The sequence below is a fragment of the Ambystoma mexicanum genome, chromosome 12 (genome assembly GCF_040938575.1).
Source record: "Ambystoma mexicanum isolate Mex_15411 chromosome 12, UKY_AmexF1_1, whole genome shotgun sequence".
NCBI lineage: Eukaryota > Metazoa > Chordata > Amphibia > Caudata > Ambystomatidae > Ambystoma > Ambystoma mexicanum.
The window spans coordinates 960,284,957-960,306,001 of NC_090936.1; the positions used below are offsets into that span (position 1 = coordinate 960,284,957).

The 21,045-nt window shown below is 46.5% G+C and overlaps 1 protein-coding gene across 1 annotated transcript in view; it reads left to right on the forward strand.

Annotated features, from left to right (window-relative positions):
- The first annotated feature begins 1,263 nt into the window (after window positions 1–1,263).
- The window catches only part of LOC138514693 (vomeronasal type-2 receptor 26-like), a 50,978-nt gene continuing 31,196 nt past the window's right edge, over window positions 1,264–21,045 (forward strand). Inside the window, exons 1-2 of the mRNA XM_069630107.1 lie at window positions 1,264–1,368; window positions 16,552–16,675. Coding sequence (XP_069486208.1) covers window positions 1,264–1,368; window positions 16,552–16,675 — 229 coding nt within the window. The remainder of the gene's footprint in view (window positions 1,369–16,551; window positions 16,676–21,045) is intronic.

A 21,045-nucleotide genomic window follows, 5' to 3' on the forward strand; every position in this document is an offset into this window, starting at 1 on the left:
TCCAGTTTGAGAGGCAATCAGCATTGGGTCCAAGGGGCTCCCCCGGGATCTCTGGGGCAATCCAGAGAGCGGAGGACGCATGTCATGGGCAGCTGAGATGCACAGACAGGGAGCAGTCCCCACCATCATCCACCCAACAGTTAGACCATATTGTAGTAAGTCAATGACTCAGTTTGCAGACAACAGGGAGAAGAAACAAAAACATTAACAGTGTATGTTGCAAATGTGATTCAGCCAGGGAAGTGTTCATCGATAAACCTGGAGGCTTCCTCAGGAATCGTGAAAAAGAATACTCGGTTCAAATGTTCAATTCACAATTTGCCAGGGTAAAGCATGGCGTATTTGACCTGTAGATCACGCAGCCTCCTCTTCACCACCAGGAAGGTTTTGCGCTCTCGTTGGACCGCCACCGAGAAGTCCGGGTATAGGTGGATCCTGTCCCCACCCAACAGGAGTTCTCCCTTGGCTCTCGCTGCCCTAGGGAGGGTGTCTCGGTCGCGAAAATTTAGGACTCGGGCTATAATAGGGCGTGGTGGCGCGCCCGGTCTGGGCTTTTCCGTGAGGGCACGGTGAGCTCTCTCGATCGCGAACTGTGGGGAGAGCTTCGGGGAGTCTAGTAGTTGTAATAGCATGGCCTCCACATAGTCTTCCATGGGTTCCCGTATGCCATCTTCCGGTACACCGATAATGCGGAGGTTGTTGCGCCGCGAGCGGGATTCAAGGTCGTCGTTTTTCTTCTCGACCTCAGTGACTCGGGTAGAGAGTGTAGAGACCTCAGCACGGAGAGAGCTCAAGTCGTCTTCAGTGGAGCTCACTCGTGTCTCGATTTCAGCAACCCGACCGTCGGTCCTTTCCATATGCGCCTTGATGGAGGATATAGTGTCGTTCATGTTGTCCAGCTTGCTGTGAAGTGTGGGAACCCCTCCTGGATGTATTCCATCATTTTTTGGGAATCGGGCGGTTCTGACGTTGACGCATTAGATGGTTCCTGGCCCGATGCCTCCACCGCCGGTCCCACCTGGGCCCTTGTGAACATGTTCATCGAGGATTGCTTCTTACCAGTTCCCTTTGTCATGGTAGCAACAAGAGGTGGGCTTAAGGCCCAGGAGGGGGCTGGGGCAGGACGGGGGAGAGGACAGGTCACAACAGGAGGTCAATCGGGCTGTCCGAGGTGTTATGGATGTACAGAAGGCCACCAGTGCAGAGGGGGCCAATAATCCCGGGTGAGGGCTGGGAGGTAGGCACCAGAGTACTGTAGTGAAGATGGGAGAAGGAGAGGACCTGGGCACCAATGCAGTTCAACGGATTGAGGGTATGCTCCCTGTGTCAAGAGATGGTGCGGTTAACCCAGCACCCAGCACAGCGGATGTGGGCCCCTGAGGGCCAGCTGGGGCACTCAGAGCCCAGAGTTGGCAGTGCGGGTAGTACGGGGGGCCACAGGTCACAGCACTCACAGGTGGGGTCAAGGATCCAGTTGACGAGTGGCAGGATGACGGGGGCAACACGGGGCAACCCGGATCTCACTTATTAGGGTTTATGGGCCCGGCGGATTAGCCAGTGGATGGAGGGGCTGGGGCCAGTGGGTGTAGCGACACAGTGAAGGTCTTCCGCTAGTACTGCACATCAGATGACAGGATCCATGGCTGGGGGGAGGTCCCGCTGGGAGCGAGCATTAGGTATGGTGTGCTGGCACCCAGGGTGTGCAAGGAAGGAGGGGACCCAGCGCCCAAGGAGATCCAATTTCTCAGCAATGTCCACAGGTCACGTTGGGGGCCGGGGCCCCGTAAAGTCAGCTAGGTTGATGTGCAACCAAAATCAAGGGCGTGCAGCCGTGAGTGCCAGAGTGTGAGGGCCCAGACATTGTTCGCGCGCTCAGGGGGAGAGGCGGCAGAAGCTCAGAATGGCTCCGCTGCAGGGCGAGTGAGGAGATGGCCAGCGAGCACTGTGGAACTCACCGCGGCCGCATTGAGCGGAGAGGTCCAGGTCCCTGGATGAGGTCCCCGAGGTGCATCGGGAAGCAGCACGCCGCCCAGGAGGGGCAGCGGTGCGGACCGCTCTGTTTACAGGCAAGGCTCCCAGGACCCAGCCAGGGGTCCGAGGTCGCAGCGCGAGTTGCCGCGGGCCCACGGAAGGCGGGGGAAGGCAGAACAGCGCCTCACCACGCCCCTCCCCCATGGCAGGCCCCAGAGCCGCGAGCCTCAGGCACACCTCCCTGGAGCTGAGAAACAGGTCGGAGCAGCGCCAGCTCCCAGCCCGACTCCAGGGAGCTGTAGCATCGCAGCAGGGCGGATCCAGGGGGCGGCAATCAGACAGCACACGGCCAAGGCTTCCAACAACCAGAGGGGGTGATTGGGTTCAGGCACAAGCGGGCACCAACACAGGATTATGAGTGGAGAGGCGCCTCACGGAGTGGAGCAAAGCATCAGTCAGCCATCTTTACCGAGCGCAACATCGCCCCCCCCCCCAAATCATCTGTTTTAGATGTGAACGTAGGTATGCCAGAAGTGAGATTTGTAGAATTATCAGCCTGTCTATCTGGACTTTTATTAATTTCATGCTGAATAGAGCTGGGCATGGGATTTGCACCGATGGGAATTTGCACAGCTGTTGTAATAGTGCTCTGTTGGATTACAGTGGGATCCATGATATCGCCAGTTGATGCTGCGGGCGACACCTTCATTAATTGGGCTTCACTTTGTGCTGTTATACGTGTTGGACAAGTTTCTAGAGAAGTTAGCTCTGCTGCTATGATCGAATCTGAGATCTCTGCTAGATTGACTGGCTGCACTTCCATACAAGAATCCGTGGTTGTGGTGTGAGATGTCAGTTTCGAGCTAAACCCCGCCCACCAGTCTCGTAGCCGGTGCAATGGTAATGCGATCAACACTGCAAACCATCTAATATCAGCCATTAGTGAGTGAGCACGCACCAGCGAGGATGTCACAGCTTGACATGATGCACTCATGGGGCTGAGAACCCTGACACGTTTGGACTTCGCTTGATTTAGTAGTTTGTTGATTTCACTAGGAGGCGGCATGTCTGTCTTTAATGTATACTGGTACGATAGGTTTGGAGGTGCACTCAGTGTTACTGGAGTTTCAACTACTGTTCTTTGATTAGAGTCAGTTTGTCTAAGATTTTCAGGTGCACCTAGTCAGATCTGTGCTACCAGATCAAAATAAAAGTGTACAAGTCATCGAAGGGCAGATTTAGGGCAAACTGTATACAATGTAATTGTAAAACAGTAATACTCATAAGAATGAGTTTATCAGATTTCTGGTTTTACAAAGTTTTTACTGATTTATATACAAACAATTCACCAATTAAGAAGGAATTTGCTTCTCACATAGAGAGTAAATAACACAAATAAAAGTAAAAAGGCATATATTCTATACTGAATAGTTATTTACAAATATACACAGTTTAGCTGATCATTGAACTTTGCCATTGCATTGTTTTTACAGATAAATGTACATACAGAGAACATTCATTAGCATTTTAGTATAGACGACAAACCAATTCAGTAATGGAAGTATTGTTAAACCACATATCTCAATAGGGAGGGGTGTTACAGTAGAGATGAAGTCTCTCATACTGACGTCTCCTATCAGTTACTACGCATTTCGGGCTGAATTGCCCTTCTTCAGGTAAGGGTATCTGGGGATGTGGTTAGATTCTAAGAGTGAAAGTAAAGATCATTTGGTATAAGTGTTGTGGAAATACTTAGATGTTTAGAGTTGGTTCTAGCTGCTAACGCTGACACATTCTCACCTAACCTACTGTGGGCATCTGGAAGTGAATTATTTTGCATTTTTAGCACTATACAAATCACCAATAAAAAAATATGAAATGAAAGTTCCAAGAGATTCAAAGAATTCAGCATCTATATATGTGTTCATTTGGTTCTGGAGTTGAACAGCCATCCCAAATGTTGTCCTGCAACCAGTTCTAGAAACTTAATGTGAATTTAGGCAATAATGGCTTCTGAAGTATCTCAGGAAGGTAACTCATAGGTTTCCCAAACAACATGGCTGGAGTCGATTTCATAAGAGGGTTGCATCCTGAATATTATTCTTGTAGGATGTTTGTGCAAGCTAGGACTGCACACATGTACACACAACCTGCCAGCCAGTACCCATGCAAGGAGACCGACAGACTTTCAGCTTCACAGGAACCCAGCTTCACTACTAGAAATGAGGCCACACAGAAACCAACCTGGAGTGGGTCATGGCAAGACTGGACACGGAGAGGAAAGGAGCACCCAAAACAATGCATAAGGGGGCCACCTCAAACCAGGAAGAGAGTATTGCACTTGAAAGCAGAAACTATAACGAGTGTCGCACCCCACAGACATTTGCCGCCCCAAGGAACCCAGCTACACTAGAAGAAATGCAGTCACACAGAATACCGTCCGGAACCAAGTTTGGCAAAAAAGGGGCACAGAGAGGAGTAGGGTACCTGGAAGAACACAGAGTGAAGCAGCTACCCTGGGAGCAGACATCCGAGATAAAATGGAGCGGTGGCACCACAAACCTTGTCACTTGAAAGCAGGCACCTATTTGAGGGGTATCCTAGCCAGGAACATCGTGAGGAAATTAGGGGGGCACGCAGGGCATAGAGTAATGGAGGAAATAGAAATGGAGCGAAGAGCACTCAGAAACAGGGGGAGACATGTTGAGAAGCAGTACAGGTGGAGGGTGAAGGAGGAGAAGGCCTCTGTTGGTGCTAGGTCAGCATATTACACAATGGGGCAGTTAAAGTTTCATGATTTATGGTATGAACATGGAAGTACAGCATGAGCTGAACTTCAGCTTGAAGAACATTTTCTATTTGGCTTTAGTTAAATAATGTCTTGCTATTCGGCTCCAGCTGAATACTTTGCCTTATCATTTTAATGCAACGTAACAACTCAGAGGCAAATATGTAGTGCAGATTGCAAAAGGGTATGGAATTAAATGTTTTGTGAAAGCATTGCTGATAAACTAGAAGATCAATCCACAACAGGTAGCAGAGAACAGTAGATCTGAGGTAGTCAGTTATATGTCAGGCAGAGTGACAGGATCCCGCCTAAGAGTCCTCTCAGAGGAACTTCATATTGGTAAATGTCTCCAGTTCCTCTTGGGGCGTAGGAGTTGAGGATGGTTGGAAATCAAAAGACTTTCTAACTGATGGTTGCCACTCGTAGGTCAACATTGCTGGGGGTGAGTAAGTTACATATCAGGCAGCACAAGATGTGTTGGGCATTTCCCAACCCACATTGGCCTCTTGGGAGAAACAGCTTATTGGGTTACCTCTTGCCTAACATAATAGGCTAATATATCACCACATGAACGGTGTGAAAGATGAGAACTTTTCTGTGTGGACACAGAGATGAAGAGCACTGCATTTTGTGGTGTTGTGGGATGGAGGGCTGAAGAGTGTGACACATATAAAAGGCGTTAGAGCCTTTCATTGGGACTTCTGGTAAGGGGACATGGAAGTCTGTTATTAGACTTTGTAGGATTTGTAGGGTTTGGGCTCCTGCTCCAAACATACTGCCTCTCTGGGAGAGTCCTTTCCCATGTTTGGTGTATGGGGGAGGGCATCCTCTCTTTAAAAATGGTAGGGAGGTGGAGTGCAATTGCCTCACACGTGCCCTCGATGTGTGTCATGCATGAATGCACAGAAAACATTGATATATTTCTGTGTGCGCTGCAGGTACAGATTCAAATTCACTTTCCACCTAGGCTACCTTGCAACTTCCAAGAGATTTCAATGTTGTGTGATTTCCATTCGCAGATGCAATTCTATTTATCCATTTTGTCCATTGCACCCTAGCACTTAGCATTTGGGAAGGCTGTCACCTAGAGAACCACTCGTTTTGTGGATGCAATATAATGCCATACATATGGTCCATGGTTTTTTAAATTATTTATTTATTTATTTTTATATGGCTCTAAAAGAACCTTGGGATTCAAAATAAATGAGCAAAGTAGTCCTCTTTTTGTATAGTGGGCTATGTGGATGAGGACAAGACAATTCAGCCAGCATACCGATTCCACAAATAGCTACCCTGCTTTACACACTCAGGTCGTGGAAGCCTCCCAGTCAAACTGTACGAGTCTGCCAAGACTTAATTATGGAGTAATACACCAGGTCAGTGGAGAACCCTTTCCAAATACATTATACATCAACAAACAATTGTTGTTTCACAATCGTAAAAAGTAATAACCTTTAAAAACTTTACATATTATATATCAATCAGCTTTGTTTCATTTAAACATCAATAAAACCATATTTTCAAACACACACAGCATCCATTATAAACATTGTTAAAACCTATACTTGCATTACTCATAAAATCCAATCAATTCATAAATCTAAAATCTAAATATCAAATAGTTCTCTCCTGGTAGGAGTCTCAAAATAGTGTCCCATAGCCAGTATAAATCAATCTGAAGACACACACGGTATTTCAGCATATATCCCAAAATTCCTGAATTCTAATTGCATCATAATCACGTATGTATTTCTCTAATATACGCTTATAGGTATCCTCTAGCACAGTGCATTCAGTAAAAACATGTTTGGGAGTCTCTAGTTTCCCTTGTTCATTTCAAATTTGATAGACCCGGTCACTTATCGGTATTTTTAGAATTGCCCCTCTAAAGATTAACCAAGGTAGCTGATTACTTCACAATCTATGCATGAGGTGGCGTACTGCAGGGGTGGGTCTCTGGCAGAGGTACATTTGTGCTCTTAGGTAATGGTGGGTTACTTGTGTACCGTAACTATATGTTCGTAATGAAGTTAGATGTACATAGTTACTTTTCCAATCCCAACATTTTATCCTCTTCTTAACTCAGGCCATTAAGGTAACTTAAACTTTATCAAGTATAAATTCAGGGAGCCAACCAAATTTAGTAAATAAATTGTCATTTAAAGCCGCAATCTCGCTCACCACCTTATCTGTACTAAACCGACTTTACCTACTGCCCGCCGCCAACAGCTGATATTTGGGATTCGTTTTGGCCTTTAGAAACAGCTCCCCTCTCCTCTTTATTAATTGGCTTTTAATGATTCAAATCCAGTTCCAATCGTAAATATTGCATCAGGGTAGATCAAAATTCATTTCCAGAAATAGCCCTTTAACCTATCAAGCCAATCTAATTGATACATAGCAATTGCATCCATACCCTATAAAATCGAGGGACACAAACTGTGCTTATTTAGAGCGATTATACCCTCCAAAGAATATCCGGCCGTGGAGTTGGCAAAATTTTCAATCATGCAGATCAATTTTCGTGCTTTCCTGGTTTTTGCCTCTTTTATGTGGACGTAGTTCCTAGAGGGACTCACATCTAACCCTGAATAAGTGTGCTTTTACACATAATGCAGAATAACCAAACTTGATTCAACAATGGGGTGGATGACCTTTCTAGAGGCTACCATAATTATTTTAGTTTTATCCATATTTATCATAAGATCATTCATTTCATCATATACAAGAAGTTCCTTGAACATAGAATTGATACCACTAAACGTATGATTAAGTAACACCCCGTCATCCCCATATGACATGTACTGTAGGGCCACTCCTCCCATTTTGGGGTAGCATCCTGTTCCTGCAGAGAAAAAATTAGGAAATTAAATAATAGAAGGGGCCAGTCCGCAGCTCTGTTTAACCCCCCTATTTATAGTTACTCTGCGTTAGGGAGAATTCTCCAGAATGGCTAATTTCCCTTACCTACTGAGTCCCTCAGCAGCTTGGCTGGATTTCTATGATTTAAACTTTTCACCTGGTAAGAGTATGAGCTTGTTGCCCACTCTTACATGTGTTTTTGGCTTTGTGTTGTACATTCTGTGCTCATGGACTATGGAGTCTCACCTACTCCATAGGCATCACCTTTTTACTGTGTGTCACACAGCACCTTTAGTGCAGTGACACAGGGTTTTCTTTTTAGACTTCCCACTTTAAACTCCATTTTCTGGGACTGACTACTGTCTCCCAGAACATATAAAGTTGCCATTGACTTTACTAGTCTTTTTAAATTTACAGACCCAGTACAAACTATCTTCCATAGAGTACTGGAAGGGTTAATAGTTATCCCTTTTTGTCTGTTTCTCATGGAACATTATTTTGTTCCCCTTTCTCTAAGATTTGGCTGGTGGCAGTGGTATCTACCATTTTTATTTTACCGTGAGCTATGAAAATACACTCAGTACTGTTTGAGGCTATGGTGGGAGCCTCGAACTTTAATCCGCTGGACCACTTTTAATTCTATTTGGTTCCGGTTGGGTTTATTCGCGATTTCTTTTTGTAAAGGACTTTCTCATGTTTTACTCTGCACGCCAAACCAGGTTTGGTTCCTTTGTTCGGCGTCCTTTGGCAGGCTTCTGCACAGAAGCCCTCCTTAGGCGCCTAAGTGTGAAGACCCAAGTCACACTGTAGTTTGATTGGCTAGGTGGCTGTCCTGCCAGGACAGCCACCCTGCTGTGTGATTGACAGGCAGGCTGTGTGAATGGGGGAAAACTGCTTAAAAGCAGGTCTCTGGGACTTGGAAGGCAGAGTCACCACTGGAACGAGAGAACCAACGAGGAGCTGAAGGAAGACGACTGCTGCAACTACTGGACATCCCGGTGAAGCCCTGCTGAAGGTCCGAATTGCCTGAAACTCTGACGACAGTGAAGATCCGGAAGGAGTCTTCTCCCCTTGAGCCTGGTGGGACCAACCAGCTCACAAAGCCCTTGAACCCCCGCTTCAGCCTGTCAAATTTGCTGTGCTACAGGAAACCGGATAGCCAATGAGAGGGAGTCCATTTGTGCTTTTAAGGAGCACACATTTTATTTGTCGCTTTGCTCTACTGCTCGCTTCTTCCCTGGGCAGCGCAGGACCTTCCAGTCTTCCTCCTTCTTGTCAGTCCGACAGTTGCTTCAGGAACCGTGAGCCTGCAAGACCTGCCAAGAACTACCGCCTCAGCTACAGCATTCTTCTTCATCTAAGGTACTATTTAAATCCGGCCGTTCGTTCCGTCTGACCGCGGTGAAAGTGCTTGAAATCTTTCGCCTCTCCGAAGACTTGTCCTTCTCTATTCTTCTGAATAACTTTTCTCCGACCAACTTCGTTTTGAACTCTTGGCAAAGACTTAACCGCAAACTACTCTGAACTGTGTGATCCTTTGCAAAGACTCTGAACCATTAACATTGGCCCAGGCCTATTGATTTGAATCCTAGTTGTAGTAAGCCTTTTATAGATTGCCCTGCCTATCACTTGTTGTTGTTGATTTTTGATAACCTTGTTCTTTCCCTCCCTTTTAAATTGCTGGAGTGCCATTTTGCTTACACTTCATTTTGAGCTTAACTTGTCCAGCATTGATTGGGTGTTGTGTAGTGTATTAAGATTGTGATTTTCTGCTGCTTTACATTAGTGAAAACAAAGAGCCTGATTTGCATATGGTTTTTCCCCTTTTGTAATGGCTTGGCAGGTGAAGAACGATGGTCTGGAGGGTTGCCCAGAGCAATGCCAGAGGTCAAGATTTATTCTAAACCTTCCAGCCATCAACTCTTTTGTTTTGCTATTGTCACCCCGAGTGGGAAGGGTATGCCCAGACGTGGGTCCCTTGCCTGCTGGGCCTAGAGACCCAAGCTACTCCTCACTGATGACGCCCAACAAGGCTGAAACATGTCTGGGGATGCTTGTGGTCTCGTGCAAAAGGGATGTGACCTAGCAGTTCGGGCTGGACTACCCCTTTGGGGGTGGGACCAAGCCTGATTTGCATATGGTTTTTCCCCTTTTGTAATGGCTTGGCAGGTGAAGAACGATGGTCTGGAGGGTTGCCCAGAGCAATGCCAGAGGTCAAGATTTATTCTAAACCTTCCAGCCATCAACTCTTTTGTTTTGCTATTGTCACCCCGAGTGGGAAGGGTATGCCCAGACGTGGGTCCCTTGCCTGCTGGGCCTAGAGACCCAAGCTACTCCTCACTGATGACGCCCAACAAGGCTGAAACATGTCTGGGGATGCTTGTGGTCTCGTGCAAAAGGGATGTGACCTAGCAGTTCGGGCTGGACTACCCCTTTGGGGGTGGGACCAAGCCTGATTTGCATATGGTTTTTCCCCTTTTGTAATGGCTTGGCAGGTGAAGAACGATGGTCTGGAGGGTTGCCCAGAGCAATGCCAGAGGTCAAGATTTATTCTAAACCTTCCAGCCATCAACTCTTTTGTTTTGCTATTGTCACCCCGAGTGGGAAGGGTATGCCCAGACGTGGGTCCCTTGCCTGCTGGGCCTAGAGACCCAAGCTACTCCTCACTGATGACGCCCAACAAGGCTGAAACATGTCTGGGGATGCTTGTGGTCTCGTGCAAAAGGGATGTGACCTAGCAGTTCGGGCTGGACTACCCCTTTGGGGGTGGGACCAAGCCTGATTTGCATATGGTTTTTCCCCTTTTGTAATGGCTTGGCAGGTGAAGAACGATGGTCTGGAGGGTTGCCCAGAGCAATGCCAGAGGTCAAGATTTATTCTAAACCTTCCAGCCATCAACTCTTTTGTTTTGCTATTGTCACCCCGAGTGGGAAGGGTATGCCCAGACGTGGGTCCCTTGCCTGCTGGGCCTAGAGACCCAAGCTACTCCTCACTGATGACGCCCAACAAGGCTGAAACATGTCTGGGGATGCTTGTGGTCTCGTGCAAAAGGGATGTGACCTAGCAGTTCGGGCTGGACTACCCCTTTGGGGGTGGGACCAAGCCTGATTTGCATATGGTTTTTCCCCTTTTGTAATGGCTTGGCAGGTGAAGAACGATGGTCTGGAGGGTTGCCCAGAGCAATGCCAGAGGTCAAGATTTATTCTAAACCTTCCAGCCATCAACTCTTTTGTTTTGCTATTGTCACCCCGAGTGGGAAGGGTATGCCCAGACGTGGGTCCCTTGCCTGCTGGGCCTAGAGACCCAAGCTACTCCTCACTGATGACGCCCAACAAGGCTGAAACATGTCTGGGGATGCTTGTGGTCTCGTGCAAAAGGGATGTGACCTAGCAGTTCGGGCTGGACTACCCCTTTGGGGGTGGGACCAAGCCTGATTTGCATATGGTTTTTCCCCTTTTGTAATGGCTTGGCAGGTGAAGAACGATGGTCCGGAGGGTTGCCCAGAGCAATGCCAGAGGTCAAGATTTATTCTAAACCTTCCAGCCATCAACTCTTTTGTTTTGCTATTGTCACCCCGAGTGGGAAGGGTATGCCCAGACGTGGGTCCCTTGCCTGCTGGGCCTAGAGACCCAAGCTACTCCTCACTGATGACGCCCAACAAGGCTGAAACATGTCTGGGGATGCTTGTGGTCTCGTGCAAAAGGGATGTGACCTAGCAGTTCGGGCTGGACTACCCCTTTGGGGGTGGGACCAAGCCTGATTTGCATATGGTTTTTCCCCTTTTGTAATGGCTTGGCAGGTGAAGAACGATGGTCTGGAGGGTTGCCCAGAGCAATGCCAGAGGTCAAGATTTATTCTAAACCTTCCAGCCATCAACTCTTTTGTTTTGCTATTGTCACCCCGAGTGGGAAGGGTATGCCCAGACGTGGGTCCCTTGCCTGCTGGGCCTAGAGACCCAAGCTACTCCTCACTGATGACGCCAAACAAGGCTGAAACATGTCTGGGGATGCTTGTGGTCTCGTGCAAAAGGGATGTGACCTAGCAGTTCGGGCTGGACTACCCCTTTGGGGGTGGGACCAAGCCTGATTTGCATATGGTTTTTCCCCTTTTGTAATGCCTTGGCAGGTGAAGAACGATGGTCTGGAGGGTTGCCCAGAGCAATGCCAGAGGTCAAGATTTATTCTAAACCTTCCAGCCATCAACTCTTTTGTTTTGCTATTGTCACCCCGAGTGGGAAGGGTATGCCCAGACGTGGGTCCCTTGCCTGCTGGGCCTAGAGACCCAAGCTACTCCTCACTGATGACGCCCAACAAGGCTGAAACATGTCTGGGGATGCTTGTGGTCTCGTGCAAAAGGGATGTGACCTAGCAGTTCGGGCTGGACTACCCCTTTGGGGGTGGGACCAAGCCTGATTTGCATATGGTTTTTCCCCTTTTGTAATGGCTTGGCAGGTGAAGAACGATGGTCTGGAGGGTTGCCCAGAGCAATGCCAGAGGTCAAGATTTATTCTAAACCTTCCAGCCATCAACTCTTTTGTTTTGCTATTGTCACCCCGAGTGGGAAGGGTATGCCCAGACGTGGGTCCCTTGCCTGCTGGGCCTAGAGACCCAAGCTACTCCTCACTCATGACGCCCAACAAGGCTGAAACATGTCTGTGGGGATGCTTGTGGTCTCGTGCAAAAGGGATGTGACCTAGCAGTTCGGGCTGGACTACCCCTTTGGGGGTGGGACCAAGCCTGATTTGCATATGGTTTTTCCCCTTTTGTAATGGCTTGGCAGGTGAAGAACGATGGTCTGGAGGGTTGCCCAGAGCAATGCCAGAGGTCAAGATTTATTCTAAACCTTCCAGCCATCAACTCTTTTGTTTTGCTATTGTCACCCCGAGTGGGAAGGGTATGCCCAGACGTGGGTCCCTTGCCTGCTGGGCCTAGAGACCCAAGCTACTCCTCACTGATGACGCCCAACAAGGCTGAAACATGTCTGGGGATGCTTGTGGTCTCGTGCAAAAGGGATGTGACCTAGCAGTTCTTGCTGGACTACCCCTTTGGGGGTGGGACCAAGCCTGATTTGCATATGGTTTTTCCCCTTTTGTAATGGCTTGGCAGGTGAAGAACGATGGTCTGGAGGGTTGCCCAGAGCAATGCCAGAGGTCAAGATTTATTCTAAACCTTCCAGCCATCAACTCTTTTGTTTTGCTTTACATTAGTGAACTGTTTTATAATTGATGGTGTAAATAAATGTATATTCTTTTACTCAGAAACCTTGAATCAGTGTTTGCTTGAACCATAGTAATTACTGTCCTTTGTGTAACTTCTGATACTGCTCACTTTACTCTTGAGATAAGTCTGACTGCTCAGCCATCGCTACCACTTTACTGTGTAGTACAGGCTTGTACCAAAGGTGAATTTGTACTTGCACTTGCAGTTTTAATTGTGTGTGCTGTTCCCAAAGGGTACTGCATATGATTCTGCCTAACACTCTGGCAAACAAAGTGCCGGTGTCGTCCTTCCTGACTTTCCCCAACATTATTCGTATTGAGCCCTATAAGAATACAGACCAGCCATTTTGGACACCCATCCTTTCCATTTTAGACCATAATTTGTCTTGGTTGACATAATCTAAAGTGGCCCGGAAGTCCACAACTGACTGAATTATTCTGCCTAGCGCTCTGATATTGTGGTGTGTGGCAATCCCGGGACAAACCCCGGTCTGTGTGAATTGAACAATGTGGTTCTTGTCTACCCATTTTTGACCTTGACCTTTATAATGAAAGTACCAAAAAATGTCCCGGTGGTATCTAAGAGGGAAATCAATCTATAGTTTCCTGTTAATAACCTATCCCCTTTTTTTATGAATTGGGATCATAATAGATTATTGCCATTATAAAGACCACCCTATAGGATTGTGTATTTCGGACTCCACTGGCAAGCCCATTAGGTCAGGCACCCTACAATTATTACGTTTAGAGATAGTTACATCTATGTGCTTAACAGACACAATCAAGGGCCATCCGCCAGAGCAGCATTCCACCTCAGTGGACTTTGACTAAGATTAGTCTCTATCACTTAGGTAAGTTAACCATACTTCCTCTTTCATAGGGTTTATCATTTTCTTATGTCTCATCCCCTTGGCCGAGGCTAGAATCTGCCAAACCTTCATCATTTCCTTACAACTAATGGCACAGATCATATTTTGCCATTGGCCATTTTTGATCGAGAGTCTCCACCACTTCAACCAACCCCTATACTCAGCCTTAATTTTTCTAATCTTAAGGGCCAACTCATTGGCTGGAATTCCCGCCCTATTTAGTATTCTTAATCTCTATCTCATTGCTCGCTTAGCATCCCTTATCGTGATATCAAATCTATTTACATGATTTTCTGAGGTCACATATTGGGATTTCACCAGGCCCGTTTCCCTTGCAAGACCTCTCAACAATCCTTCAATTTCATTTACAGTAATATAGCTTAGTAAGAGCTTATCTCGAGAGAATACCTGAGCGAGCAGAGAATTAGTTTCAGTGTTTTTTCTAGCACACCAAAAAATGGGATTTCCTGCACCATTAATATTAACCCCACTCGTGCCACGAGATAGGTTGGCTACTATGGGCCCAACCAAGTACAAAGCAATCACCGCTTGATCACTAAAATCATGTGGTATTACGTTAAGTTCCATGACTTGCCCAAACATGTGTTATTTACAAAATAGTAGTCAACTGTCGCTTTCTCATCAGCCCCAGATAAAGTGCCCCGGGGAGTCACATATTGGGATTTCACCAGGCCCGTTTCCCTTGCAAGACCTCTCAACAATCCTTCAATTTCATTTACAGTAATATAGCTTAGTAAGAGCTTATCTCGAGAGAATACCTGAGCGAGCAGAGAATTAGTTTCAGTGTTTTTTCTAGCACACCAAAAAATAGGATTTCCTGCACCATTAATATTAACCCCACTCATGCCACGAGATAGGTTGGCTACTATGGGCCCAACCAAGTACAACGCAATCACCGCTTGATCACTAAAATCATGTGGTATTACGTTAAGTTCCATGACTTGCCCAAACATGTGTTATTTACAAAATAGTAGTCAACTGTCGCTTTCTCATCAGCCCCAGATAAAGTGCCCCGGGGAGTCTCCCTTTGTTCTGCCATTCAATAGGGTTAGGTCCCAGTTTCTGAGGAAATCCAGCCATTTGTCCCCTTTTGTATTTGTACCTTTCTGTACCATGCAACATTTTTCATGGACATCTCGGAAAGGAGCACAACTTTCTTTATCAAAACACCTTGAACTTAGATCACCCCACAACAGAATTATCTGATTTTCCACCAACCCTGCCCAACCCGCAAGTAACTCATCAATATAATTGTGTATACTATCCAGGCATGTGGAATCTGGAGGAGAGTAAATATTAATAACCAACATGTTATATTTTTCCATAAGATCGCCCATCCTTAGCTCCACTGCCAAGACATTATCACATGTCTTGGGTAGTACAATCTCATTTGTGACAATATTTTGTCTTATCTGGATAATCAAGCCACCATAGGTGCGTCCTGGGGACCTTTAGTAGCCTTCCTATGGTAAATATGATAGCCATCCGGGTATAAGGCAGAGTCCAACCATGTTTCCTGAAGCATAAAAACATTATAATTCAACAGCTGGGTCAGTGAACCCTTACTATCCATTAGGTGGCTGAAACCACAAGTATTACAACTTGCGATGTTATAAATGCAATTTATATTAAAATGCCACTCGATAGGTACTAGCATTTCCCTATTTACTGAGATCCTATACGGTCTTCCACGCTCAACCATAAAGTTGGGGTACTACGGGGGAGAGGTAAAGACAGAATGCCCGACCATCTCATAGCAGACTGTTAATTTATACCCCATGTTTAGTAATGTTCCTGTACATGCACATAGAAGAGAGACCAGCGCAGGTTTGGCAAATTTAATTAGTGCCCAGTTTGACATACTATCCCATTTAGGTAGTTCCACACATAATAGATCTTTATTAGTGATCGTAGCTAACCAAGGAATTCTTTTCGAGACGGTTAGCAAAGTGATACGGTTAAGAAATAGACTGCTACCCATAGGTTATAGTTCCTCAAACTTTACCAAGGATCCCCTATTTGAGATCACCAAATTATCCTCCACACCACATGGATGGTTTTCCCCACGTTTACGAGTTGGTCGACTCTCTACTGACTCTGTAACTGAAACATTATTTTGGGGGGCTCCATAATTATATTTGTAGCTTGGGGTATGCATAGTATAACGCAGCACTTACGGAAAGGGTGCATCGTAGACCGGCACCCTTTGTTGGAGCGAGGCAGTAGGGGTTACTAGTTTTTCTCAAATTAAGATTGGAGTTTAGGGGAGCCGTTTTTTCAAGCAAACAACTATCTTTGCCAGCGGCCAACCAATTATCTAGAAGGCCTTGCAGTGTAACATTTCACACCGATCCTTCAACTTGTCTTTTGATGACTGTTGTTAGAGGCGGACGAGAAAGATGACCTACACCATTTGCTCGTTGTGAAGCACGCGACTTCCCAGTTTTGATTTTACTCTGCTTATTATTTTTACTAGGTTTTACCCCTTTGTTTCTCTTCTCAGCCAACACTTATTTTAAAGCATACTTTCCAAGGTTAAAACAATGTGTTAACTAAAACAACAATTTGGCTGCATATTTGGCTTTGAATGAATACTTGACAAACTATTCAGTATTCATCCAAATACTACATTTTGCTATTTTGTACACCCCTACATGGAAGCGTGCAAATGGATCTGTGATTTACCAGAGGTACTTTGTGCCTTTTCAAACTTAAGATAGCAAATGGTATGTGGAGTTCTTAATTCTTATATATGTCTTCACCTCTAAACCTGTAAGGCATGCAGTATGCAATACACTTAAAATTTCTCTTTTTACCCACAGGTGCCTCTGTCTGACTGCAGTGAAAGGTGCCCACTTGGATACAGAGAAGCTGCACAGGAAGGAAGGCCAGTCTGCTGCTTTGATTGCATATTTTGTCCAGAAGGGGAGATTTCAAACGCCACTGGTGAGAATAAAAAGGCACATATGATTGGCAAAAAGGGAAATATAGACATCAGAAGCATAGCGGAATCTCGCATCCATTTGGTGGCCATCATCTTGATAAACCGATGGCCATCATTAGATTTAATCTTGGCATCTGAAAGCACGTTCACATTAAAAACAGACAAGAGTTTGGGTAAAATTGATCTCAGTGGGTCATTAATATCTGGATATTCTCTTAGATGCACATTAGGCCATGTGCACTTTTACCAATTTCTCTTTTAGAGTTTATTGAAAAGTTTGGAAGAAGGATGCGTCTGTGTCCTTCTGACAAATCCAGTAGCACCACTTCACATAGCATTACTAATAGAAAAAGTAAAAGGACTTCTGTACACTGTGGTGTACAGAAGTCTTTTTAACTTTGTCTATCAGTAATGTTATGCCTGCACTAGCTTGCCCAACTTTTTATGCTTTTCAAAGTAATTAGTAAATATGCAGGAATTATTTGAGCAAATAAAGTGAATGTACAAGTCACTTTCAGATGGTGGTAATTTAATAGGTTATACCCACCTGATATTTACTTTTAAAACTATGTATGTTGGTGTTAGCACACATATTGCCTTATTAATAGACATAGGCCCTCATTACGACCCTGGCGGAAATCGAAAAACGATGGCGGAAATGTAATACCGCCATCGAATACCGCTCGGTGCGATTATGACCCGTCACCGTAAAGTACGATGCCATCAGCTACACCGTAGTGAACGCCAACGCTAACTGCACCAAGTACGCGCACGCGCGCCATGCAAAACCGTAATTACCACCATGGCGCAACGGTACGCGAATGCTGACCCTAGCGGACATTTACTTTACGCCATCAAGCATGGCGGAAAGTACCATTCCGCCATGGTGAGAATTACGGCATCGTGAACCAACCGTAAATGGCCCTACTGAGTGCCTGTACACCACTCCCTGCCCACATTGCACAACACCTCGTAGGTGCAATGAAGTTACACAATGCAACCAATGAAATGTACAAATCACCCATGCATGCCAACGAACAAATGAATGTAGGGGCTCCAAGTGCCTTGTGAGTGGCCATCCATATTTGGCATGTCACCATTGCCGTACTGATGCAGCACAGGCACGTGAAGGTTCAAGTACAGCTATATGAACTGAAACATGAGACAAAACAACAACAGGCCCCCATCGCTTGACACCAGTGTAAGGCAACATTCAAAGCAGTATCCTAAGGGAGACTGCACCAGCCCTGTACCCTTGCCAGTAAACAAACCAACCATCAGCATATGCATGTACCACACAAGTTGGCAGAGTGACTGAGCAGCCAGGCTCATCTCAAGAGGGGCCAATGGGAGCTGCAGGGCACAGATGGCACGAATACAGAAGCTATTCCAATGGACATGACCTCAGTCTTCCTCCAACAAACGCACGCAAACACAGGCACCTGTGACCAGCCATTTTCTGATAATCACATCATTCCACCAATCCACCTGGCTGACCGGCATCTGTTACACAAAAGCTAATCCCCCGCCCCTGAGCATGACATCATTAAAACAGTCATAATGGCAGGCCCCATCCCTGACCTTACTGGGCTTCGTAGGCAAACGCGGCCAGTACAGTACCACGCAACTATACTCAGAAGCCGGAACCCAATGCAGATCTCCTCACAATACACCGCTCCACAAATAGGAATATGCTACATTACTTGCAAAGAATAACGCTACACGGTTGAAATCAGAATCAAATTTTACTGCACATCAAATTCACCAAGCCCATACAGCTATTAGGTCATAAACTCCAAAACATTTTTCATTACTGTGGGCTGCATCCGCAATAAATGACCAGCTTCTTCTTGTGTGACGCCCTGTTCCTTCATGGTACACAGGGGCTACATTCACGTTCAAAAAGGCAACATGGAAGCGCCGAGAACCGCAGGGCCATCCCATTAGGTAGGCACTAGTCCAGCTGAAAGGTTGATATGTAGCTCCTAGCCACTAGTACTGCGTAAGGGCATGTGGCCCATTGGCGATCGTCCCATAAGATCGTAATGGTGCTCCACTGAGTAACTCGAAGCAGCAGGTGTCGGGAGTAAAAGCCATCTGCAGGAGTGGCATACAGATGGCAGCGGCAAAAGGGGAGGAGATACCTGTCACCCAAATGAAATGAAAAAGAATAGCATGGGCATCAGAACTTCATACGTATTACTCACTTCAATGATCACACTAAATCTACAGCCATATGCATGCTAGCCCACTCAAAAGGATTATTTCCACCCAAAAATCACTTGCGAATCATAACTATATAAATCGAGGTGAAAACACTATTACAAACGAGTGTTTGTGTGCATGCGTCTGTTAAGACAGAATCCATTAGATGGGATTAGTAACGTGCATAGACACAAGTGTCTGAAGGCGCGTCGAGACAGGGAGGGTTCAACAAGGGCAGATAGACGATGGTCCCACTATGGCAGCTCTGCATCACATAGCGCAGGGGAAGGGGATAGATTCCGAAAAGCCATGTACATGGCAAACTCTCAATTAAATCATCTGTCCATGCATCCATACATCATTCCCTCATCCCGGTATGAAAACGCCTGATTATTTACTCACATCACATTTGAAATTTCCATTGAGTCTGTGCGTAATGCAGTCTGCAAAATCCACTGTGCTCCAGCCCGGAATTCTAGTGTTGTGAAGTAACATGTATTTGGGAACGTCCTGCCTTATCGTCCACTACGCTATTGCGCATCCCATACTATTCATATCAATCATTGCATTCTCACCATGGCCCCTGTCCCAAGGACATTAAACAATAGAACGTTATATTTGCAGTCAGACCTGTGGGCGTCTCCTCGCCGCTAGCTGAAAACCGAAAGCGCTGTCCTTCGAATTCCTCATTTGCAACATCACGTCGATAAGGCATCTGTGACCGCTTGAAATCACAAATTCATCCATGTAGTGCGGCAGTGTGTGAAAATGGCAACTGGCTTCACTCACAAATGGGACGCCCCGCCCGTCGGTGAACCTCGGTACAGTGCTGCATGAGGGTCCACCGTTAATCGAGTACTACATTTCACTGACCCTTCACAAATTTGTTCGCGACTGCAAAGATAGTATGTGAAACAATGGGACCATAGCAGAATGAACATATAAGCCAATATTTCACTGCCATCGGGATTAAATAGATGATTGTAATAGCAAGATGCCATGCGTCACATTGCAGCGTTGTGTGCGGGACGTGCTCGCCCAAAGGGGATTGCAGCTGGCACAGGTGGAATGAATCACCACAGGTGGAGGCTATACAGCCTGAAAACACATAAATTGCACACCCAACCCCCTCCCACAACCACACCCACTCCAAAATGCTACCGGCAGGACTAGCGATGTTGGCCCTGGGGGACCTGATAGCACTGCAAGTACTACAACTTCAAGAAGAAGACGAACACCAACTACTACAACAACCGGCCGCACAGAGGAGATGCAGGAGGAGGAGGAGGGCAAGGCAGGGCCAGCAAGGGCCACCAGCACAGCCACTACCACCACGCAGGCAGCCCGCAATCCCACGCCTCCGAGCTCATCCGTTCAACCTCACTGCTGAGCAGATCCACACCCTCTACCGTTTGGACGGGGACACCATAACCGCCATTGTGAACATGACACACGCTGACCTTGTCAGCATGATAGATAGCCCAACCGCCATCCCACCCCTACTGAAGGTGGTGTCTGTACTCCACTTCCTGGCCACAGGCACCTACCAGCACACAGTCGGACAGTTGCATGGCATTTCACAGCCACTGTTGTCACGGACACTATCGCAAGTGCTCGATGCCCTCCTGAAGCACGCAGACGACTACATCTCTTTACCACGCTCGGAGCAGGAGATTACAAACACAAAAGTGGGATTCCATGCACTGGCCGGCATACCGGGTTGCATTGGTGCCATCGACTGCACCCATGTGGAATTGGTTGTCCCACATGCCATGGAGGCCTAGTACCGCAACCTGAAACAATATCATTCTCTTAATGTACAGATGGTGTGTGACTCCAACAGGATCTTTACACATTGTTGTGCCCGATTTCCTGGATCAACCCATGATTCTATGGTCTTGAGGAACTCTACAATACCACGCTACATGGAGCGACACGCAGGGAACAGATCCTGGCTACTCGGTGAGTCTCATTTCATGCATGATAATGGGGTATGTGATGCGGCAATGACCTGGCAGGAAGGGAGGGGGTGATGCGTACGTAGCAATGTCATTCCACAAACATCCTTTATTGTCCACATACAGGTGATGCCGGGTATCCACTGAAGAAATGGCTCCTTACACCACTCCGGAACCCACAGAACCAGCATGAGGAGGACTACCACCAT